Raw genomic sequence first — 25,507 nt, forward strand, 5'->3', positions numbered from 1 at the left:
ACTGACTCTCCCTCACCTCCATCAAAAGTCCTTTTCCCCACTCTCCATCTTATATCTCTCCCTACTGCGAGATATTATCATTGTTGAGTCTCTCTCCCTCTCTGTTCCAGGTGGATGTTCTGAAGGTAGACATGGAGAGTGCGGAGTGGAAGATTCTAGAGAACCTGGTTCTAGAAGGGGTTCTGAGCTCTGTGGGTCAACTACTACTAGAAATCCACCTCCACTGGGCGGGCTTCGAGGTGAGTGGGGATGACCCATCCGTGGTGCGCTATTGGTTCAGCCTACTGAAGGAGCTGGAGCGTGCTCACTTCCGCCTCTTCCATTACCACAGCGACCCAACAAAGCCCCGCCTCTTCCTGCACCGGAACGTTCTGAACGCCACGAGTGCCTATACACTGGGCTGGGTCAATACCCAGTGGAGGTCCTGAGAGCTGACTGACTGATGGACAGGGCTCTGGCCAATGAGAAGGGGAGATCTGGGAGATATAGTTCAGCTACGATGGGAAAGTCAATCCCATGGGATGTTTCACTTTGGATATTTATTTCTGACCAATACCAGATTCATCAACCTAACCAAAGTACTGTACTCCAGAAAAGGAATGTCTCAATCTATGGAGGTTAATGTAACGTTTTGTGAGCTATACTGTACTCCTAACAAGCTCCTATCATTTCAACTTTTTGAATCACTACTCCCCTACCCTTCCCTGATATGACCTTAGACATGAGGTAATTGCCTCGAGGGCCCAAAGTCCATCTGTCGGTCAGAGCTGCTTTAAAGTGGCTGTTTTGGCTGGAGGTCAGCTGGCAAGCATTGCGGCAGCCATCTCTGTCATCATGGCCTCATCTGGGCTTGGCCCTGAGCCAGCCACCCCTAACAGATACATCCACCCCCTCCTGGAGAATTATCCTCAGAGGCATGGGTAATGAATAGTGAGGTAAGACCACAGCCCAAACTAATAGCCTCAATTTGTCCTCAGGATCTTCTGCATTAAAAAGAGTACATAGGGCTGGGGGAGTAGCTGTCAGACTGAGGCTGAGCACATCTCATTTAGCCCAGGGATGAGTTTCTGTGGGAGGCTACTTATGAGGCAGGGGGGGCTGGAGGTAGTTAAGGTAAAGGCTCAAACGTTTGCCTGGGAGGACAGACAATATGCCTCCTGAAGAGAGACAGAAAGACATGACCGTCTACCCAGAGAATGACCATACCTGGGTTTCAACGGACACACCTACTCATTCAAGGGTTTTTCTTTATTTTTACTATTTTATACATTGTAGAATAATAGTGAAGACATCAAAACTATGAAATAACACATATGAAATCATGTAGTAACCCAAAAAGTGTTAAACAAATCAAAATGTATTTTATATTCTTCAAAGTAGCCACCCGTTTGGGCATTCCCTGTGACTCAGTTGGTAGAGCATGGTGTTTGCAACACCAGGGTTGTGGGTTCGATTCCCACGGGGGGCCAGTATGGAGAAAAAAGAAGAAAAAAAATGTATGAAATGTATGTATGCATTCACTACTGTAAGTCGCTCTGGATAAGAGCGTCTGCTAAATGACTAAAATGTAAAATGTTTGCCTTGATGACAGCTTTGCACACTCTTGGCATTCTCTCAACCAGCTTCACCTGAAAAGCTTTTCCAGCCGTCTTGAAGGAGTTCCCACATATGTTGAGCACTTGTTGGCTGCTTTTCCTTCACTCTGCTGTCCAACTCAGCCCAAACCATCTCAATTGGGTTGAAGTCCGGTGATTGTGGAGGCCAGGTCATCTGATGCAGCACTCCATCACTCTCCTTCTTGGTCAAATAGCCCTTACACAGCCTGGAGGTGTGTTTTGGGTCATTGTCCTGTTGAAAAACAAATGATAGTCCCACGAGGCACAAACCAGATGGGATGGCATATCGCTGCAGAATGCTGTGGTAGCCATGCTAGTTCAGTGTGCCTTGAATTCTAAATAAATCAGTGTCACCAGCAAAGCACCTCACACCATCACACCTCCTCCTCCATGCTTCACGGTGGGAACCACACATGCGGAGATCATCCGTTCACCTACTCTGCATCTCACAAAGACACAGCGATTGGAACCAATACTCTCATATACTGCTCAAAAAAATAAAGGGAACACTTAAACAACACATCCTAGATCTGAATGAAAGAAATAATCTTATTAAATACTTTTTTCTTTACATAGTTGAATGTGCTGACAACAAAATCACACAAAAATAATCAATGGAAATCCAATTTATCAACCCATGGAGGTCTGGATTTGGAGTCACACTCAAAATTAAAGTGGAAAACCACACTACAGGCTGATCCAACTTTGATGTAATGTCCTTAAAACAAGTCAAAATGAGGCTCAGTAGTGTGTGTGGCCTCCACGTGCCTGTATGACCTCCCTTACAACCCCTGGGCATGCTCCTGATGAGGTGGCGGATGGTCTCCTGAGGGATCTCCTCCCAGACCTGGACTAAAGCATCCGCCAACTCCTGGACAGTCTGTGGTGCAACGTGGCATTGGTGGATGGAGCGAGACATGATGTCCCAGATGTGCTCAATTGGATTCAGGTCTGGCGAACGGGTGGGTCAGTCCATAGCATCAATGCCTTCCTCTTGCAGGAACTGCTGACACACTCCAGCCACATGAGGTCTAGCATTGTCTTGCATTAGGAGGAACCCAGGGCCAACCGCACCAGCATATGGTCTCACAAGGGGTCTGAGGATCTCATCTCGGTACCTAATGGCAGTCAGGCTACCTCTGGCGAGCACATGGAGGGCTGTGCGGCCCCCCAAAGAAATGCCACCCCACACCATGACTGACCCACCGCCAAACCGGTCATGCTGGAGGATGTTGCAGGCAGCAGAATGTTCTCCACGGCGTCTCCAGACTCTGTCACGTCTGTCACGTGCTCAGTGTGAACCTGCTTTCATCTGTGAAGAGCACAGGGCGCCAGTGGCGAATTTGCCAATCTTGGTGTTCTCTGGCAAATGCCAAACGTCCTGCACGGTGTTGGGCTGTAAGCACAACCCCCAACTGTGGACGTCGGGCCCTCATACCACCCTCATGGAGTCTGTTTCTGACCGTTTGAGCAGACACATGCACATTTGTGGCCTGCTGGAGGTCATTTTGCAGGGCTCTGGCAGTGCTTCTCCTGCTCCTCCTTGCACAAAGGCAGAGGTAGCGGTCCTGCTGCTGGGTTGTTGCCCTCCTACGGCGTCCTCCACGTCTCCTGATGTATTGGCCTGTCTCCTGGTAGCGCCTCCATGCTCTGGACACTACGCTGACAGACACAGCAAACCTTCTTGCCACAGCTCGCATTGATGTGCCATCCTGAGATGAGCTGCACTACCTGAGCCACTTGTGTGGGTTGTAGACTCCGTCTCATGCTACCACTAGAGTGAAAGCACCGCCAGCATTCAAAAGTGACCAAAAAATCAGCCAGGAAGCATAGGAACTGAGAAGTGGTCTGTGGTCCCCACCTGTAGAACCACTCTTTTATTGGGGGTGTCTTGCTAATTTCCACCTGTTGTCTATCCATTTGCACAACAGCATGTGAAATGTATTGTCAATCAGTGTTGCTTCCTAAGTGGACAGTTTGATTTCACAGAAGTGTGATTGACTTGGAGTTACATTGTGTTGTTTAAGTGTTCCCTTTTATTTTTTTGAGCAGTGTATTTGGACTCATCACACTGCCTGAAATTTTCCAGATTGAGTGACCTTCATGTCTTAAAGTAATGGACAGTCATTTCTCTTTGCTTATTTGAGATGTTCTTGCCATAATATGGACTTGGTATTTTACCAAATAGGACTATCTTCTGTATACAAACCCTACCTTGTCACAACACAACTGCTTGGCTCAAAACTCCTCAAATTACATTTAAAAAGGCACACCTTAATTTTAATGCATTCCAGGTGACTACCTCATGAAGCTGGTTGAAAGAATGCCAAGAGTGTGCAAAGCTATGAAAGCAAAAGGTGGCTACTTTGAAGAACCTCAAATATATTTTGATTTAACACTTTCTGGGTTACTACATGATTCCATGTGTTATGTCATAGTTTTGATGTCTTCACTATTATTTTACAATGTAGAAAATAGTAAAACAACTACAAAAACTTGAATGTGTAGGTGTGTCCAAACTTTTGACTATTACTGTAGGGAAAACAACTATCAAGGATGTGAAGAATCGCCTCACTCGTCTTAGGTCAATACACATTTAACATGTATGACATTTTACATTAAACTGGGACTTTGAAAATACTTAAAGGAAACGATGTACGCCAAGTTGTAAGGAGACCGAGTTTGCCTGAGCAAATGTTGAATCAGGATGATTCGGACAGCGAATACCAAAGATGGTGAAATTTGTGTTAATGTGTAACCTTAACTGCAGCTATAATGAGCAGATTGAGGGAATAGTATGGTCTCTCCCTCTTCACAATTTGAATAATAATAGAAAATGTCAATCCAGCCGCCACAACTTCTGCTGTTTGTTTTCCCACTCTCTCAAACCCTTTTCCTTTTATTCTCTTTAGTAACGATTCCCTTCTCACCATTAAATCCACACAAACCCCCCCTGAAAAGAATAGTGTTGCCAAGTCGCTATTTCCCTAAGTGCCTTCATAGCAGCATCAAAAGATCAGGGGTATTCATTTTTAATTGAAAGTTTTCAGAATGTATTAATCCTTAAAATGTAAGCCTGAACCGAGCTTAGAATTGTGTAATAAATTTGGTGACAAAGTAGTTGGAGAGCTGCAGAGAGAAGGAAGAGAGAACGATTGAGTCAGAAAGGTTGAGATTGACTCAATCTCTGTCTCCCTTTACCTCTCGCCGTCTCCCTTTACCTCTCGCCGTCTCCCTTTACCTCTCGCCGTCTCCCTTTACCTCTCGCCGTCTCCCTTTACCTCTCGCCGTCTCCCTTTACCTCTCGCCGTCTCCCTTTACCTCTCGCCGTCTCCCTTTACCTCTCGCCGTCTCCCTTTACCTCTCGCCGTCTCCCTTTACCTCTCGCCGTCTCCCTTTACTTCTCTCTGCAGCTCTCCAACTACTTTGTCACCAAATGTATTACACAAAGCTAGACTCGGTTCAGGCTTACATTTTAAGGATTAATGCATTCTGAAAACTATTGAAATTAAAAATGTATACCCCTGATCTTTTGATAAGTCTATAAAGACACTAAGAGAAATAGCAACTTGGCTACACTTCTCTCTTCAGAGGGGTTTGTGTGGATTTAATGGTGAGAAGGGAACTGTTACTAAAGAGAAGAAATCCTAATAAACTTGACGAAATATCTGACCAACGGCAAAAGATGGAAGTATAAGACGACTTGACCAAAGGAAAGCAATTTCTTGACAGGCAAAATTTATAAAATGTTTAATTTCACAAAGGGACATACATTGGAAAACAGAATATTTTCCAGGATAAAAAAAATGGTGTGAACAATACGGACATCACTGATTAAAACAGAAACCAGAAGACATGAAATTAAATGAAAAGCTGAGAAACCCTCTAAACACTAACACACGGAGAAAATGTTGATCTTTCTAGGTATACGTCGCTGTCCTCTCTTCAGATGGGGTAGAAATATACACTGTTACAAAAGGACTAGATACCAGCCCTATGGCTTTTAGCCTGCCACTAAATTAGGGAAAGTACATAACAGAGAGACCACCTCTCCCCCTAAAAAGAGGGAGTCCCTTTGCAGCCCCCACCCCCATGTCTCTAGTCCCAGAGCTTGATCAGTCCGTCCCAGCCACAGGTGATGACCTTGGAGGTCTCGTGGGGGTGCCACAAGGCACTGATGCACACCTTATCGTGTGCCTTGATCCGGTGGTACAGCTTGGTGGTCTTCCAGTCCCAGATATTCAGCTTCCCATCCGCATCGCCAGACACCACATAGCTACAGGAGAGAGCGGGATGGAGAGATGGGAGGAGAGAGAGAGAGGGGTTAGGCTCCCTGCTAAAAATGACTCATGTTCCATTTCACATGAGGTGGGGTGAATTTGGGTCTCTGCTCAAAGGAGGGGTTACTTGCTGTTGCCATGGTTACTAAGAGAGAAGTGAAGGCACCTGCTGATAGGGGTGAGTGGGCTCTTAATTGGGGTATGTGCTAAAATTAGTGCCTGTAAATGGCCTGGTTAGTGCTCTACGTACAGGACGTCTTCAGAAACACTAACTGACTGAAGGACTGGTTTCAGAAGGAAGTAGAGACGAGTCAGTTTGTAGATATACACAATATTACCTGCTTGGGGGATGCGACTTCTCGCACCCCTTCCCTCTCCCCCTGAAGTTTCCAAAATGTCTTCTTCAAAACCCTTTGCTAACATAAACCCCTGGGTTGAATCCAGTAGGTACATTTTAAATTGGAAAATTAAAGGGTGCATCTTCTGCTTGAAAGGCTTGTACCATTACTGTATCATACATCCTATTCAGACAAACACCAGGTGAAACCCTAAGGGGTCAAGTCCCTGAGAAACCGATCCCTGAAGCCCTAGGTCGTATTCACTAGAAACCAAATGGAAGAAAACGGGAAGGGACTACCTGCATTTGTCCAATAAGAACATCTTTGCTTTTCTATTCAAAACTTTGGAAGCCTTCAACTTTCCAGCTGAAATAATACATCTCATAAAAATATTATATAAATATCCTAAAGCAAAAATATACACACATAATATATCTGGTGAAATTGCATTACAAATGGGCACAAGACAGGGATGTCTTCTCTACCCCCTCCAGTTTGCTCTGGCAATTGAACCTACTGCAGAAAGAATTAGACAGGACCCAAACGTAACAGGTATCAGTATTGGTAAACATGAATAAAAAAAAAAACGTATTTGCCGACGATCTCCTGATCGTGCCTTCAGAAAGTATTCACACCCCAGAACATTTTCCACATTTTGTTGTGTAACAAGGTGGGATTAAAATTGATTTGTCTTTTTTTCAGCAATGACCTACATAAAATACTGTGAAATGGCAAAATGGAAGAAAAATTCGAACATTTGTAAAAAATAAAAATACAAAATTGTTTAAATAAATAAATAAAAAATTACTTTTTCCCTTCTCTTTTTTTAAAACAAATGTTCGAATTTTTCTTCCATTTTGCCGAGATGTCTTCCCTGTGGCTCTGTTGGTAGAGCATGGTGTTTGCAACGCCAGCATGGTGTGTGCAACGCCAGGGTTGTGGGTTCGATTCCCACGGGGGGCCAGTTACAAAAAAAATACAAAAATGCATGAAATGAAATGTATGCATTCAACACTGTAAGTCGCTCTGGATAAGAGCGTATGCTAAATGACTAAAATGTTTAAAAAAAAAATCTCAAAAAATGAGGGAGTCATTCAAAAATCATGCTAAACACTACTATGGAGTCCATGCAACTTGTTAAGCACATTTTTACTCCCGCACTTATTTAGGCTTGCCATAACAAAGGGGTTGAATACGTATTGACTCAAGACATTTCAGGGTTTCATTTTTAATGAATTTGTAAAATTTCTAAAAACATAATTCCACTTTGACATTATGGGGTATTGTGTGACAAAATCTAAATTGTATCAATTTTAAATTCAGGCCGTAACACAACAAAATGTGGAAAAAGTCAAGGGGTGTGAATACTTTCTGAAGGGACTTTAAATTACCAATATTGCAAACTCAATCCCCCCCTTGTTAAAAATATTTTCTGAATACTCTAAAATCTCAGGATATAAACTTTGTGGAAAAACAGAAATAATGTCAATAGGAAAAAAAAATTAAGAATAGCTCATGATCTAAAGCAATAATTTTAAGTGGACCCCCCAAAAATATTTTATACTTAGCATGCTTAATCAAGGTTAAAAAAAAACGAAATATATAAAGATAACTTTATCCCATTACTCAACAATATGAAAGCAGATCTAATTAAATGGAACAATCTTCCCATAAATCTTAGTTACAGCTTTGTGAAAAAGCATTTGCCCCCTTTCTCGACATGGGTCCCATTATGCCTGCCGAAAACCAAACACTTCATTCCACAGTAAGAACCTTATACCAACGGTCAAGCATGGTGGTGGTAGTGTGAAGGTTTTGGGATGCTTTGCTGCCTCAGGACCTGGACCACTTGCTTTAATAGAAGGATCCATGAATTCTGCTTGGTATCAAATAATTATACAGGAGAATGCCAGGCTATCAGTCCACAGCTGGGTCATGCAGCAAGACAATGATCCAAAACACAATCAAGTCTATATGAAAACAGCTAAAATGCAACACATTTGAAGTTTTGGAATGACCTAGTCAAAGTCCAGACCTAATCCCAATTGAGATGTTGCAGCAGGACTTGAAACGAGCAGTTCATGCTTGAAAACCTACAGATGTCTCTGAGTTAAAGCAGTTCTGTATGGAAGAGTGGGACAAAATTCCTCCACAGCGATGTGACAGACAGATGAACAACTACAGGTGTTTGGCTGGAGTCACTCCAGCTAAAGGTGGCACAACCAATCATTGAGTGTAATGGGCAAATACTTTTTCACACAGGGCATTGGGTGTTGCATAACTTTGTTTATGAAATAAGTATGTAATAGTGGTGTTATTTGTTTACTCGGGTTCCCTTTATCTAATATCAGGTTTTGGTTGAAGATCTGATAACATTCAGTATCAAACATATTTGAATGTGGGCAAATATTTTTTCACAGCACTGAATAAACCTCTTCAGAATGGCAGGCCTCATACGTTTTTACATGTATTCTCGGTAACACCAATTACCCCACCGAAGTCATTCAAAAAATAATTACACTCATAAATGACTTTAAATGGGCAAATAAAACTCATCTCTTTAAGTCTGAGGGTGGTTTTAACCTTCCAGACTTGGAATTGTATCAACTCACCACCCAAGACTTTTACTTGAGACAAATTGTTAAATGTACTAAAGAGGAACAATGGATTCATATTGAAGATGCGCATGCTCAACCCAAAAATCTTTTCTATTTTCTAAGGATAAAGCTAAGAACATTAACAACTTCTTAGTTAAGAACACTAGAACAATATGGAAGAAAATCTAAGGGATTCTACAAGAACCAATTTCACTCCCAAAAAACACACCCCTATGGAACAATCCATGGGTAGCTTTTCCGAATTCACCAATAAATTGGTCCACGTGGAAAACTAAAGTAATAGAAACTGGAATTGACTTGGTAATAGAAAATATAATTTCCATGACAGAATTAAAAAGTGATTTTGGACTGACCAATTTAGATATTTTCAAATACATGCAACTTAAGTTTCATATCATGAAATGTATATTTGAAATCTTCTTTGACATCAGAGCAATGTTGAGGGAAGTTGGCTGTCAGAAGTTTTACAATTTAAGATTACTTTTAATCCGTCCATCTGCATATTTCAAGACATGGCATATGAGGGTACAGTGAGATACCCAATGGGTTGGACCATACTTTTCTCATCAATCAGTTTAATTCAAATTCTACTTAAAAACTGGAAATCAAATGATCCTCCATCGTTAAGACAGTGGATGAATCAAAGGCATTATTACTTAAATATTGAACAAATTTGGGCTACAGAGAGAAATAGAATAGCACAATTTGAGGCCATATGACATAGTGTTACATGCACTGGGAACGCCCAAGGTATGAAGAATGAGAGGGAATGTTGGAGTGAGAAACGTAACGGGTATGGATGTGGTGGGAACATGTGAGTTTGAGCAGGTGTGATGTCATTGATGTTGGTTGGAATTTGTGTGCGTCTATCTATTGCATTCTGTCTATGTATGGTTTCTAAGGTAATTTGTTTAAATGAATAATAAAATAACACCTTGTTTCCGTTGCAAACCATTTTGCTACCGTTTGTACTAATGTATAGGATGGATTTGTCTTACCTCATGTCTGGGGAGAAGTCCACCTGGCAGGCGTAGCCAGCCACCATGTGGCCCTTGAAGATCTTCTTCTTGTTCAGACGGAAACGGTTCTGGGCTCCAAATATCAGGATCTGATTGTCCATGGACTGGCAGGCCAGCCACTTACCTACAGTGGGAGAAAATACAATAACATTTCAAAAAAAATTGTTACATTTCTTTGTTATTTTGAGTTCTGAGTTTTAGTTAGAGCATGCTGATGTTAGGGGTTGACCCCCCAGGTCAGGACTTCTCCAGTGAGCAGTGGGCCTGGACCAAGTTATTTCAAAACAACACCTTTCTGATCAACCTTTTCACAGTGTGAAAAGCAGCCAATGCATCATCAAGGGGCTTGGGATAAAACTAGAAATAAATGATAAAATGTAAAACAGATTGAGCGTGTGAAACAAGCCAGGTTGGTTGAGCTAAACGCAAAGCTAGGTATTATGGTCTGTGTTATTCAGGCCTGTATTATTCTGTCCCGTCTCATTCAGGCCCGTAGGAGTGGACCACCCCAGTAGACACTAGCAGCTCTTCTCTGTAACCGCCTGAGAGGGAAAGATGAGGCCAATCACTTTGGAAAGAATGAAAATACTTTTGATGACCGAATGCTGACTTGGGCTAGGTCCCAAGTGGCACCCTTTTCCCTATATATAGTGCACTATTTTGGGCCCTGTTCAATAGGGTGCAATTTGGGATGCAACTTTGATGTTAGCTTCACAGACGTTCTGTTAGCTAGCAACCCGCCTGTCTCTCTACGCAGACATTAGGACTCAGTAACAGTGTGTGCGCCACTGTGTGTGTGCACCCGCTCCACTGTGTGTGTGCATGTGTGTCCTCCCTTTCCGAGTGCCTCCCAAACAATCCCACATAAAGGGATGCCATTATCTCAAAATGCCAACCGCTGTAGGTGGACGAGAAACGGATAAATACAACTGGGCTCTCTTTTGTTAAACTGGAGCGAAAATAAGGAGGCGAGTGGAAGAAAGGCTCCATACGCAGCAGTCCCAGCTAGAGCTGCTGCGTGGCTACCCTTTAGGAGTGGAGCTGTGGGGGACAGAGTGGAGTGGGCTGCTCTCCCAGTGAGAGTTCATCTGTTATTTAGACTAATGACAAACAATCCATGTCAGGACAAATATATGAACACAGCTCAGAGAGAAATATGGGGAAGAGAGAATGGGGGAGAGGGATGGAGGGGAAGGGTATGAAGGAGGGGAATGGTTCAATTAAAAATCTGTGTGTGTGTGTGTGTGTGTGTGTGTGTGTGTGTGTGTGTGTGTGTGTCCACTCACCATTGGGTGAAAGCGTTACAGCAGGCATAGAGTGCATACTGGGCTCTGCGATGTATTTGAAGTCCACGGGAATGTCCCTGTAAAACACAAACGCAGCACGGTCACAAAGCGTTCAGAGTACGCTCAGAGTACGCTCAGAGTACGGTCAGAGTACGGTCAGAGTACGGTCGGGAATAGTCCACAGGTCAGCCATGACACTACTGCTATCAGTGTTGACAACTAGCATTAATGCTCTCACATTGGAAACATTGAAAGTCATGCAATGCAGCTGGCGCTTGTGCCTTGGAAGGATGTGATTCTAGCTGAGGATCAAAACTATACTGTTGACCAAACAGTTAAGATCCAGACACTGTTGTCATTACAGATACAGTGCCTTCAGAAAGTATTCACACCCCAAGACTTATTCCACATTGTGTTACAGTCTGAATTTCAAATGGGTGAAATGTAGAAATTTTTGTCACTGATCTACACACAATACCCCATAATGTCAAAGTGGAATAATGTTTACAAATTAATTACAAATGAAACGCTGAAATGTCTTGAGTGAGTAAGTATGCAAGCCCTTTGTTAGGCAGCCATTTTCTAAATAAGTTCAGGAATAAAAATGTGCTTAATACATCACATAAATAATTTGCATGGACTCACACTGTGTGCAATAAAAGTGTTAAACATGATTTTTGAATGACTACCTCATCTCTGTACTCCACACATACAATTGTCTGTAAGATCCCGCAGGCAAACACTGAATTTCAAACACAGATTCAACCACAAAGACCAGGAAGGTTTTCCAATGCCTCGCAAAGAAAGGCACCTACTGGTAGAGGGTTAAAACAAAAGTAGACACTGAATATTCCTTTGAGCATGGTGAATTTATGAATTACACTTTGGATGGTGTATCAATACACCCAGTAATGGCTGTGATAGGAGAAAACTGAGGATGGATCATCATTGTAGTTACTCCACAATACTAACCTAAATGACAAATGTGAAAAGCAAGCCTGTACAGAATAAAAAATATTCCAAAACATGGAATATTTTAGTTTGCAATAAGGCACTAAAGTAAGAAACAGAACAAAACCTAGAGGTAAACCTGGTTCAGCTTACTTTCACCAGACACTGGAAGATGAATTCACCTTTCAGCAGGACAACAACCTAAAACGCCAAACATATACTGGAGTTGCTTACCAAGACGACGTTTAATGTTCCTGAGTGGCCTAGTTACAGTGGAGTAGATTCTAAAGTCAAAGTCAAGGGGTCTGAATACTTTCTGAAGGCACAGTATATGTAAATACCATGTTCGCTTAAACACTGTGCCAAGAGCATCCAATTAAATCCACTCTCTCCCTTTCTGCATTCTCTTTTTCCCCTCTCCCTACTTTCTCAACCCTGCCCTCTCTGAGTTTGAGAGTGAAATGGAGGTCAATCATGCATTTTGTTCTAGGGTCTTCATGGCATCATCCAACTCTATGGTCTTCTCACACACGGTCGTGAACAGAGCAGCTGGCAGATCTAACAGGATGAGTGTCCGTGACAGAGACATCAGCGACAGGCTGAAGATTGTGTATGACTGTGAATAACGTTGTTGTGTTGAGGGTGTGTTGACCGTGTAAAAGAGTTGATCCTCCTCGCTCTCAGTGGGAGGCTATCTGGACTGAGGCCATCTCTCCCTCCACTCTTCCTTTCTCTGATCGCACACAGCTGGACTGGTTTAGAGCCACGGCGGTACACAGCTCTATCCCATAAACACCAGCTAGACATACCTAACCAGGGCCAGAAGGAAAAGGACACCCTCCATCCCTAAACCAGAGTGAATTACAGGAAACAACTAATCCAACAGTCGTAGGATTAAACACACAAACACACAGACCAAAAGGCCCTCCGAGCAAGCCCTGCCTGACGTCCACAGCAGAGCAGAGTCAGGCCAAACTAACTCTCTAAACACAAACAAAACGCATCAAATCTCCTCTCATAACTCTAAAAATAACTCAATGTGTCTGCGTGGCTGGGAAAGAGAGAACAAAGCAGATCGTTTGGAGTGGACTGCTGTTCTTTCCTCCCAGTATGTTAATGAAGCCCATAATGAAGCTGCAGTTGTTTCTGAATACCTTTACCTGTCCCAGTCAGTCCTGATTCACCAGGCCTGGGTCGTATTCATTTACGCATCAAACGTAAGACAACGGGTTGAAACAGGAAGGGACTATGTGGATTTGTCCAATGAGAACTGCTCATTTGCCATTGCAAAGTGTTTTGCTACAGTGTACACTAATGAAATTGTGCCTGGTTTTTATCTTACCCTCACCAGTGTCTTGTCTAACGGATCCATAAGGGGGTGCAGAGCCTGTAGCCACCAGGGGAAGGTTGGCATGAACTCTCTCTCTCTCTCGTCTGTCTGGCTCTGTGTGTGTGTGTGTGTGTGTGCGTTTGCTGGCACAGTGAGGTACACTGTATTGATTCTAAACCGTGCCCAGCACAGCCCATACACTCAGTCTCTACAACCCCAACTAATATACCTCAGCTACTGACAGCCAGCCACCTAGAGTGCTCTTCAATCTGGATAAACGTGTGCGCGCACAAAAGGGCCACAAAGGAGTGTTTGTGCTGTGTTTGTGTGTGACTAACAAGGAGTCCGTCTGTAGTTCCAAATCCCTCCGCTACCCTCCCTCTCCATCTCTGTGTCAGTGATGTGACTCCATGTTTATTTCTGCCTAATTCAGCTGAGATTGGTGGTTGAGCTCTCCCTAATCCTACCATCTGAGCTGTCACAGGGGGAGAGGGGGGGGGGGGCAGTAAAGCCTCTCGTTGGCCCAGCGTCTTCTCTCCACCATAACAAACTCCTAATGAGTGTGCAATCCACTCAAATACTCAACGCCAAAAGAGTGTCCTAGTTCTCCTCTACCCTAACTAGTGTTGTACAGTATACTGAAACTTTTGTACTTTTTTATACCCCCAAAAAACAGTTTGGTACCAGAACTTTGGTCATGTTTGATAGTTCTGTCAAAAGTGTCTCACATGAGAGAGAGGATCAACTCTGTCTATCAGCGCAGTCACTTCATAGCCCTAAGAGCAAAATGTCTTCCCTGTGTCCCTTACACTGGAAATCCATTGAGCACGTTTTGAAGATTAAACAACGGAGCCCCATTCATTTTCAATGTGAGTATGGGCGAGGGAGCGTGAACAGGGTGGGACAAAAGTTTGGGAAAGCTGAACTTTTGTCGCGTACACCGTGGCATCGAGTTGCTATTGACCAATCGAAGCTCACTATAGTTTCCAGCCCCAACTGGATTGGCTATTGATACCTAGCACTATATATACTGCTTGCTAACACCAACATAAGGGCGAAGCAAGTGCGGATATCAACATGTATGCGTTAAAAGGATCTCGGCCATCACTCATTCATTGCTAGAGCTGTCTGGGCAGCATTGTTAGCTCTCCACTCACGTGAACAATCATGCTTCATAGCGCGACGCATGTTGAATGCGGAACGAGGGAGAGCTCGGTCGGTTGTTTTTTAAAGTTTCTTGAAAAAAAGTATTTACTAGTTTACTCGTTTCTTTTGGGACCCGCAACACGCTTAGCCTAAGTTGCTGGGACACTGCCAAACCCTTAAAGTCTGAAGAGCTGCTGCTTGGCGAAGCAACCTGCCTAATAGCCAGATTCCCTTGACAGTTTGAACACAGCCCACGACGCGTTTAGCCCTTGTGGTTGGGACTGCAGATAGTCCCTGGCTTATGGCTGTTTAAATCCCTGCTGTAGGTTGCTGTTTTCATTGGCCCTATGAGCTGTGCTGGCTGGAATCAACAAAAAGATGTCTACAAGCTATTGTTACAGCAACAGGAAAATGGCTTAAAGAGCTTTGTCAGAATACTGGTGGACTCAACTAACAAAAGAACGGACGATCTGATCAGAGGTACAAGACGTAAAGAACAGTTTGCAGTTCTCCCAGGGAGAGGTGGATGTCCTGAAAGAGACTTGCAGCAAGATGACAAACTAAGTCCACGGAAGATGACATCAGCACTGTCTGTGAATCATTATTACAGATGACTGGGAAAACTGACTAGTATAAGGTTCCCTAACTGGCGGCCATTCAGCCCACGGATGATTTTATATTTTTTATAGTTGGCTATAAGACTGTAAAAACACCAGCAAATCAGCTCCAAATGATTTTAATTTTGGAAATCTGTTCCAAAGTATTCCCGTGTATAAAGGAGAGATATATGTGATCATATACAAATGTAAGCAAGGTTTGAAATTATTATGTTTTAGTCAAATGTTATATCTGTTTGGGCTTCTTGCTGCTCAGGAGAGGAAGGCTCACAATAATGGCTGGAACAGAGCGAATGAAAAGGCATCAAACACATGGAAACTGTTAAGCATGAAAGACCCAATAGTGTTGCAGTTCTTAACACAAACCGGTGCGCCTGCCACCGGAGCGCCTACTACCATACCCCTTCAAAAGGCACTTAAATCGTTTGGCTTTGCCATTCACCCTCTGAATAGCAAACATACACAATCCATGTCTCAAGACTTAAAAATCCTTCTTTAACCCGTCTCCTCCCCTTCATCTACGTGGATTTAACAAGTGACATCAATAAGGGATTATAGCTTTTCACCTGGTCAGTCTCATGGAAAGAGCACGTGTCCTTAATGTTTTGTACACCTAGTGTATGTAGCCTTAGAAATAAGGTTCATGAAATCAATAACTTGCTAACATCAGATAACATTCATATATAGGTCATCTCTGAAACTCACTTCGATAATTCAGCAGTAGCAATAGTAATGATTCAGCAGTAGCAATACAAGGATATAACATCTACAGAAAAGACAGGAATGCCTATGGGGGAGGTGTTACTGTATATGTTCAGAGCCATATTCTTGTAAAGCTTAGAGAGGATCTCATGTTAAATGTTGTTGAAGTGTTGTGGTTGCAAGTTCACCTGCCTCATCTAAAGCCTCTTCTATTGGGGTGCTGCTATAGGCCACCAAGTGCTAACAGTCAGTATTTATATCATGTCTGTGACATCCACTTGTATTGAGCATATCTTCACCAATGCTGCAGAGCATTGCAGAGCATTGGTGTATCAAATAATATAAAAATAATGTTGAGGAAAAAAATGGCCTTTACTGCTATTAGCCCATACAAACACATTGCATAACAGATTCACTACATAACCCCCCCCCAAAAAAATCTAAAGGAAGTGTGTTCTGAAGTGTCTGTCCTATATCTGAGAGATCAGTGAAATGACAACATTGAACAGGGAACATATATTTCTGTATAAAAGAGAGAAAAAAAGAGATCAGTTTTGAATTTAGTCATTAGTGTGGGAGAGATGGAAAAACTATTGTTATCCATCAATACTGATAACCCACCACATATACACCCTTTATAGGAAACTATTGTTATCCATCAATATTGATAACCCACCACATATACACACTCTTTATAGGAAACTACTGTTATCCATCAATACTGATAACCCACCACATATACACTCTTTATAGGAAACTACTGTTATCCATCAATACTGATAACCCACCACATATACACCCTTTATAGGAAACTACTGTTATCCATCAATACTGATAACCCACCACATATACACCCTTTATAGGAAACTACTGTTATCCATCAATACTGATAACCCACCAGATATACACCCTTTATAGGAAACTATTGTTATCCATCAATACTGATAACCCACCACATATACACCCTTTATAGGAAACTATTGTTATCCATCAATACTGATAACCCACCACATATACACCCTTTATAGGAAACTACTGTTATCCATCAATACTGATAACCCACCACATATACACACCCTTTATAGGAAACTACTGTTATCCATCAATATTGATAACCCACCACATACACACCCTTTATAGGAAACTATTGTTATCCATCAATATTGATAACCCACCACATATACACACTCTTTATAGGAAACTATTGTTATCCATCAATATTGATAACCCACCACATATACACCCTTTATAGGAAACTATTGTTATCCATCAATACTGATAACCCACCACATATACACCCTTTATAGGAAACTATTGTTATCCATCAATACTGTTAAACCACCAGATATACACCCTTTATAGGAAACTATTGTTATCCATCAATACTGTTAAACCACCAGATATACAACCTTTGTAGGAAACTATTGAGAATGGTAGCAGACTGTATTGCCACCCCTATTTGCTATATATTTAACCAAAGCCTAAAGGAGTGTGTCCACAGGCATGGAAGGAAGCTCAAGTAATTCCACTGCCTAAAAATAGTAAAGCCCTCTCTGCTGGCTCTATGAGCCGCCCAATCAGTTCGCTGCCTGTTCTTAGTCAAAACGATGGAGAGAATTGAATTTGACCAAATATAATGCTATTGTTCAGAGAACAAGTTAACTACTGATGTTCACCATGCACATGGAGAAGGGCACTCAGCACTGACTTCGATGACAAATTATTGGTTAAATTAAATGGATAAGATGATAGTTAGAGCTGTATTGTTAGATTTCAGTGCAGCCTTTGATGTCATTGATCATAAATTGTATTGAAGAAACTCACTTGCTATGACATCACCTGCTATCACATGGTGGGAAAGTTATTTATCCAATAAAACCCAGTGTTCCTCAACGGAAGCTTCTCGAACATCAGATGCAGTGCCTTCAGAAAGTATTCACACCCCTTTACTTTTTCTACATTTTGTTGCATTACAAAGTGGGATTAAAATGTAGCTAATTGTAATTTTTTGGTCAAAAATCAACAAAATACTCTAACGTCAAAGTGGAGGAAAAATTAAAACTTTTCTTCAAATTGAAAATAAAACACTAATATATCTTGATTAGATAAGTATTCAACCCCCAACTTTTGGCAGCAATTACAGCTGTGCGTCTTTCAGGGTAAGTCTCTAAGAGCTTTGCACATTTGGATAGTACAATATTTGCCCATTATTCTATTTAAAAGTATTCAAGCTCTGTCAAGTTGATTGTTGATCATTGCTAGACAGCCATTTCTAAGTCTTGCCATATATTTTCAAGCCGAATTAAGTCAGCCATACATTTTCAAGACGATTTAAGTCAAAACTGTAACTAGGCAACTCAGGAACATGTATATTTAGCCTTGCTTTTTAGGTGATTGTCCTGCTGAAAGGTGTTGGAAAGCAGACAACCAAGTTTTCCTTTGGGATTTTGCTTGAGCTTAGCTCTATTATGTATTTTTTTTATACATTATTATTTTTATCCTAGTCTCGTGTAGCTCACTTGGTAGTGCACGGCACTTGCAACGCCAGGGTTCTGGGTTCGATTCCCACAGGGGACCAGTATGAAAATGTATGCACTCACTACTGTAAGTCACTCTGGATAAGAGCGACTGCTAAATGACTACAGTGTAAAATGTAAATCCCCAAAAAACTCCCTAGCCCTTGCCGATGACAAGCATACCCATAACATGATGCAGCACCACCATGCTTGAAAATATGAAGAGTGGTACTCAATGATGTGTTGTGCTGTGCTGGATTTGCACCAAACATAATGCTTTATTTTCAGGACAAAAATATATTTTCTTTGCCACATTGCAACAGCGTGATTTAAGACTAACCCATTTTACATTTTAGTCATTTAGCCGACGCAATTGGGGTTAAGTGGTTTGCTCAAGGGCACATTGACAGATCTTTTACCTAGTCGGCTCAGAGATTCGAACCAGCGACCTTTCGGTTACTGGCCCAAACGCTTGGCAACCTGCCGCATTTTAAACATTGTGTGTTTGAGCTACAGACTTCTGGGTTGTACCATTGGATGAATCTATTTCTTCTGCATCCTCTAGTCTGTGTGATTAACGGAGGCTGAGCTAAAGAGGTGTTTGTGAAACGGATTCAGAAGGGGCCCGGGGCCGGGTCTTTTTTTACATAAACATCTGTAGAGCTACAAATGATTAAAAGCTATCTATGAAAAGCTGAGACTCTCACAAACACGCACAGGTAACATGTTTTGCTCTATGACCCTCACAAGCTACACAAGAATCGTTAGAAGGGGTTCTTTTTATTTTTGACATTTATCAATAAAACTGTTTATGTCAAATAGTGTTGTGTTCTACTTGTAGCCTTGGTTGTCCTGAAAAGAACACGGTAAACTACTTCATTGTGAGGCTAAATATAAGGGCTGGAAATGCAGATAAATTATAGTCAGATAAATGAAAAGCCGATTTTTGCTGAGGGCTTGGGACTGATAGGGTTAACACACTTGAATAATGCAACATGGCATGTAGAAATATTGAAACTGTTCCTTACTGTTTGCAAAACAATGTCCAGACAGGCTAGAACACTTGTACAACGCAAGACAATACCGGTAGCTTCCAGCTTTAATTGTAGGCTAACTTTCCTTGCCAGCTTACAGCTGAAGCAAACATCAATTCACTCCCCTAGTACTTTGTGATAATATGCTAACTATCACACAAAAAATGCTGATTTCAAAGCTGATTGTGACCCAAAACTTTATTAATTCACTTAGTCTCCCTCGCCACCAAAAACAAATTCACTTCTTCGTCTCCCTCGTCTCCAGTCTGGTTTCCACTAGATTCCATAGCCAAAGTCAGATTACACCGCCATGTTCTGCCTCAGTGAATGACGTCATTACTTTCTTAGAGACAGAAAAGAGATTGCTTCTTCTATGCAAATGTTGTTAATCAGTCCAATAAAATAATCCCAGCAGTTGCCAGCAAAATAAGTCCAAAATGAGAGGGATTGTTTGTCATCTGAAGCCCCATGAAACCAACTAAAACAAGCTCAATAACTCAATGCATGCAGACACTCCTATTGAATAATATGCATTCACCTGTATTGTGAATAGACCTATATCTTGTTAATCATAAAGATTCACCATTCAAATAAATGATTACCACTGTTGTTTTGTCGTTAGATTGTTTTTACCAAAGTCAACTTGCTTGTATGATGGTATAATTGATTTATTATTGCATACATGGTGGTCTCAAAAAAAATGTAAACACACATTTTCAAATGTAATAATGACATTGAACTCAAAAGATGGCTAACGATTGAACACAGCAGTAGCGGAGTTTATATGTCTGGACCCAGTGAACACAGCAGTAGCTGACTTTATATGTCTGGATCCAGTGAACACAGCAGTAGCTGAGTTTATATGTCTGGACCCAGTGAACACAGCAGTAGCTGAGTTTATATGTCTGGATCCAGTGAACACAGCAGTAGCTGAGTTTATATGTCTGGATCCAGTGAACACAGCAGTAGCTGAGTTTATATGTCTGGATCCAGTGAACACAGCAGTAGCTGAGTTTATATGTCTGGATCCAGTGAACACAGCAGTAGCTGAGTTTATATGTCTGGATCCAGTGAACACAGCAGTAGCTGACTTTATATGTCTGGACCCAGTGAACACAGCAGTAGCTGACTTTATATGTCTGGATCCAGTGAACACAGCAGTAGCTGAGTTTATATGTCTGGACCCAGTGAACACAGCAGTAGCTGAGTTTATATGTCTGGATCCAGTGAACACAGCAGTAGCTGAGTTTATATGTCTGGACCCAGTGAACACAGCAGTAGCTAAGTTTATATGTCTGGATCCAGTGAACACAGCAGTAGCTGAGTTTATATGTCTGGACCCAGTGAACACAGCAGTAGCTGAGTTTATATGTCTGGATCCAGTGAACACAGCAGTAGCTGAGTTTATATGTCTGGATCCAGTGAACACAGCAGTAGCTGAGTTTATATGTCTGGATCCAGTGAACACAGCAGTAGCTGAGTTTATATGTCTGGATCCAGTGAACACAGCAGTAGCTGAGTTTATATGTCTGGATCCAGTGAACACAGCAGTAGCTGACTTTATATGTCTGGATCCAGTGAACACAGCAGTAGCTGAGTTTATATGTCTGGATCCAGTGAACACAGCAGTAGCTGAGTTTATATGTCTGGACCCAGTGAACACAGCAGTAGCTGAGTTTATATGTCTGGATCCAGTGAACACAGCAGTAGCTGAGTTTATATGTCTGGACCCAGTGAACACAGCAGTAGCTGAGTTTATATGTCTGGATCCAGTGAACACAGCAGTAGCTGAGTTTATATGTCTGGACCCAGTGCCATTCTAGGACTTTGGCTAATAGGCCTTCTTTGTTTTTGATGTGGTATCGTTTTGGTATCGAGTCTCGTGATACTAAACCTGGCATGGAAGTAAAAATTCTGGTATTGTGACAACACTAACAAGTACAGTGTCTCTAAATAAACTGTAAAAACTGCAACAGAGATGTAACAGATGGCGGTGCATTCAACCCCTTCACTCACATATAGAATGCATAACGCTCCCTTCTCACCGACCAAGCCCACTAACTCTCCAGACTACACTACTAAAGCCACAGCTGGTATCCCTGGCACCCACTCCTTACCAGTCAATCCTACTGCTTAAACACACACCAACCGGATATTACTGAAAGGAACACAAATGATGGGAAAAGGAGGGCATTTCATTTAATATGTGCTCTTCTAATAAAACAGTCCCTCTAAGAATCCCTGTGAAACTTCTGTCCTTAGTCACCGGGTCTTAAATATTTATCAAGTTAGCGAGGAAAACAACAGTATTTGTTAATCGTCATGGGAACCAAGCTAATTTGCAAGTCATTCTCGCCGGGCTTGGGGATTGAAAATACTTATTTTTCCTGACAAAATAATCTAGCTAAACAAGCCATAAGCGAATAAATAAATATGACAGAGGAATAAGAGCTGCTAGGTAAGACCCTGAAATGACAAGCTAGAAGACGAGGACTTTTCATCGAAATCAACGGTACTTAAACTTCCCATGACCTGCCCACCCATAGCACCCCAACCCAGTCACCAAACACATTCCTCCACCACTCTCATTTGCACTTCATCACTTGTTAAACACTCATTGGCAATGAGTTCAGTTTGCAGAGGTATCTAGAAGACTGTCAGGACAAGCTGTTGGCTGTAATGTACAAGCCAGAGATACAGTATATTATGGAAATGAAGCATAATACCAGGAGTGATGCTTGATGCTACTCACCAACAACGCTGTTGAATAATCCTCATTTCATAACTGTGCTGATTCAGGCCAACACAGTGGTAGGGCGCAGGTAAAAAGCTCAGCAGTCTCTGTCACTCACCACTCCCACACGCGGAGGGACTTGTCGTCTGACGTGCTGACAAAACGGCGGTTCTCATCCACGAACGTGATGGTGTTGACCGCGCCCAGGTGACGGTCATACTCCTGAACCACCTCCCCGGTCCTTGCGTCCCACTGAGAGAGGGGGGTGAGAAAGAAAGAGTAAATAAGTAAATTAATACAAATTGAAACAGGTTACACACACACACACACACACACGTAGATTAGCTATGGGAATAATAATTACACAACACACACTCCTGTCACAGACAAACACTAGAACACACACAACAAATGTACAGTGTAATGTAATTAGAGGGCAGACGATTGCCCGTTTACAGACCCATTCATTTATTCCAGGAGCAGTTTTTAATTGCTTTTCCAGCGAAGGGACTGGTCTCAGTGGGTTGTCTTTCACAGATCTCTCTGTCTTTCTCTGCCCTGTCCTCGCTCTCTACATTTCCCAAGATCAATAACTTGCTCTAGTCCTGTTGCGCCGGTCTCACACACGCTACACTGGAGCCCACGGAGCATGAAATGCACTCCTGTCTCATATTGATCAGCCTCTAGGTAGTGTGTGTGTGTGTGTGTGTGTGTGTGTGTGTGTGTGTGTGTGTGTGTGTGTGTGTGTGTGTAATGACAGCACCTGAACGATCTTCTTATCAGACATGCCGGCCACGAAAAGGTTCTGCTTGTCCTCATCTGGGTTGAACTTGACGCAGTACGGCACCTTCCGGTTGGTGAAGCGGGAGATGCACTGGCCTGTGGAGGGAGAGTTTACACGTTTCAGAACCACCCACACTGTGTCTTCATTATAGTACAGAAACCATAGAATGACATATTCATGAATAGAATCTCTATGGCAGGACAACCACCAGCGGCTAGCCATAACTTGCCGGTGTGCCATTCTGTCAATCCAATCAGATTTGTTGAATCCAACTCTGTCAATGCAATTGCCGATATCAATAATCCTCATTACAATAGGTCAATACAAGTTGACTACATGTAAATGGAATGGGCCCTAACCCTACAGCTCAGTGACTAGTAAACAAGGTGCTATGACAACAAGTAGAGGTTTAGTTTCTGTACTGCCCTCTGCTGGGGGGGGGAGAGACCCTCCCTGCTCCTTGTATATGTTGGTTCTACACCAGTGGAGGCTGCTGAGGGGAGGACGGCTCATAATAATGTCTGGAATGGAGTCAATGAAATGGTATCAAACACGTCACATATGTGCTGTCCACTGACTCCATTCCAGATATTTGTATGAGCCATCCTCCCCTTAGCAGCCTCCACTGACATCCGCAACACATTTCTTTCTCCTGGGGGAGCAGAGACCCTCCATGGTCCTTATGGTAGAACCAACATCTACACAACACATTTCTATCTCCTGGGGGAGCAGAGACCCTCCATGGTCCTTATGATAGAACCAACATCTACACAACACATTTCTATCTCCTGGGGGAGCAGAGACCCTCCATGGTCCTTATGGTAGAACCAACATCTACACAACACATTTCTATCTCCTGGGCGAGCAGAGACCCTCCATGGTCCTTATGGTAGAACCAACATCTACACAACACATTTCTATCTCCTGGGGGAGCAGAGACCCTCCATGGTCCTTATGGTAGAACCAACATCTACACAACACATTTCTATCTCCTGGGGGAGCAGAGACCCTCCATGGTCCTTATGGTAGAACCAACATCTACACAACACATTTCTATCTCCTGGGGGAGCAGAGACCCTCCATGGTCCTTATGGTAGAACCAACATCTACACAACACATTTCTATCTCCTGGGGGAGCAGAGACCCTCCATGGTCCTTATGGTAGAACCAACATCTACACAACACATTTCTATCTCCTGGGGGAGCAGAGACCCTCCATGGTCCTTATGGTAGAACCAACATCTACACAACAATGCTGGCCACCTTCAGTAAGGCACAACAGCTGGCATGCTTCTCTGAGCAAGTAATTGTGACGGCTCTATTTCTGGCATTTCTATCATGGCCACGACTGTGCTGTTCAGTGACAGTCCCCAGGCCTGGGCTGCGTTCAGAAGGGGGCAACGTTGTGGAACGTTCGTGGCATTTCTATCCTTGTCACCACAATCGCGGCTGGACCGACCTGTCTCTGTGTCCCAGAGTTTGAGGTAGCGGTCGTAGGCTGCACTCATGTACTGAGTCCCAGTGTTGTTGAAGCAGATATCCCGCACTGCTTTACTGTGGCCTGAAGGGAGAGAGACAAGAGAGAAACACTTACACATTACATATGCACATATTCTTCCTGTTCTGTTATTCTGTCATAGCCCCCTGATCCCACTGCCCGTCATATCACATTCATTGTTGGAATATCAAAATCACAGATGGAAAAAATAAAGAGAAAGCCAAGGTGGTGAAAAGGGGAAGAGAGGGAGGATCAAGGAAGATGATGATACAGGCCCTTCTATCCTCTCCATCCCTCTCTCTACAACTCCTCTCTTCCCCGTGGTCTCCACCTATTCCTACCTCTATCCCTCTCTCTACAACTCCTCTCTTCCCCGTGGTCTCCACCTATTCCTACCTCTATCCCTCTCTCTACAACTCCTCTCTTCCCCGTGGTCTCCACCTATTCCTACCTCTATCCCTCTCTCTACAACTCCTCTCTTCCCCGTGGTCTCCACCTATTCCTACCTCTATCCCTCTCTCTACAACTCCTCTCTTCCCCGTGGTCTCCACCTATTCCTACCTCTATCCCTCTCTCTACAACTCCTCTCTTCCCCGTGGTCTCCACCTATTCCTACCTCTATCCCTCTCTCTACAACTCCTCTCTTCCCCGTGGTCTCCACCTATTCCTACCTCTATCCCTCTCTCTACAACTCCTCTCTTCCCCGTGGTCTCCACCTATTCCTACCTCCATCCCTCTCTCTACAACTCCTCTCTTCCCCGTGGTCTCCACCTATTCCTACCTCTATCCCTCTCTCTACAACTCCTCTCTTCCCCGTGGTCTCCACCTATTCCTACCTCTATCCCTCTCTCTACAACTCCTCTCTTCCCCGTGGTCTCCACCTATTCCTACCTCCATCCCTCTCTCTACAACTCCTCTCTTCCCCGTGGTCTCCACCTATTCCTACCTCTATCCCTCTCTCTACAACTCCTCTCTTCCCCGTGGTCTCCACCTATTCCTACCTCTATCCCTCTCTCTACAACTCCTCTCTTCCCCGTG

General features: G+C 42.9%; 2 protein-coding genes across 2 annotated transcripts in view; one reads left to right on the top strand and one right to left on the bottom strand.

The window, feature by feature from the left end:
- mettl24 (methyltransferase like 24) overlaps window positions 1–4,256 on the top strand; it is a 54,210-nt gene extending 49,954 nt beyond the window's left edge. Inside the window, exon 5 of the mRNA XM_014205523.3 lies at window positions 111–4,256. Within this exon, the coding sequence (XP_014060998.2) occupies window positions 111–428 (318 nt within the window). The 3' untranslated portion in view covers window positions 429–4,256. The remainder of the gene's footprint in view (window positions 1–110) is intronic.
- A 1,095-nt stretch (window positions 4,257–5,351) lies between these two features.
- The window catches only part of cdc40 (cell division cycle 40 homolog (S. cerevisiae)), a 48,333-nt gene continuing 28,177 nt past the window's right edge, over window positions 5,352–25,507 (bottom strand). Inside the window, exons 10-15 of the mRNA XM_014205521.2 lie at window positions 24,431–24,532; window positions 22,951–23,066; window positions 22,306–22,439; window positions 11,158–11,234; window positions 9,851–9,995; window positions 5,352–5,892 (exon numbers count right to left, since the gene is read on the bottom strand). Coding sequence (XP_014060996.1) covers window positions 5,715–5,892; window positions 9,851–9,995; window positions 11,158–11,234; window positions 22,306–22,439; window positions 22,951–23,066; window positions 24,431–24,532 — 752 coding nt within the window. The 3' untranslated portion in view covers window positions 5,352–5,714. The remainder of the gene's footprint in view (window positions 5,893–9,850; window positions 9,996–11,157; window positions 11,235–22,305; window positions 22,440–22,950; window positions 23,067–24,430; window positions 24,533–25,507) is intronic.

Source organism: Salmo salar, chromosome 06 (genome assembly GCF_965601325.2).
Source record: "Salmo salar chromosome 06, fSalSal1, whole genome shotgun sequence".
Lineage (NCBI taxonomy): Eukaryota > Metazoa > Chordata > Actinopteri > Salmoniformes > Salmonidae > Salmo > Salmo salar.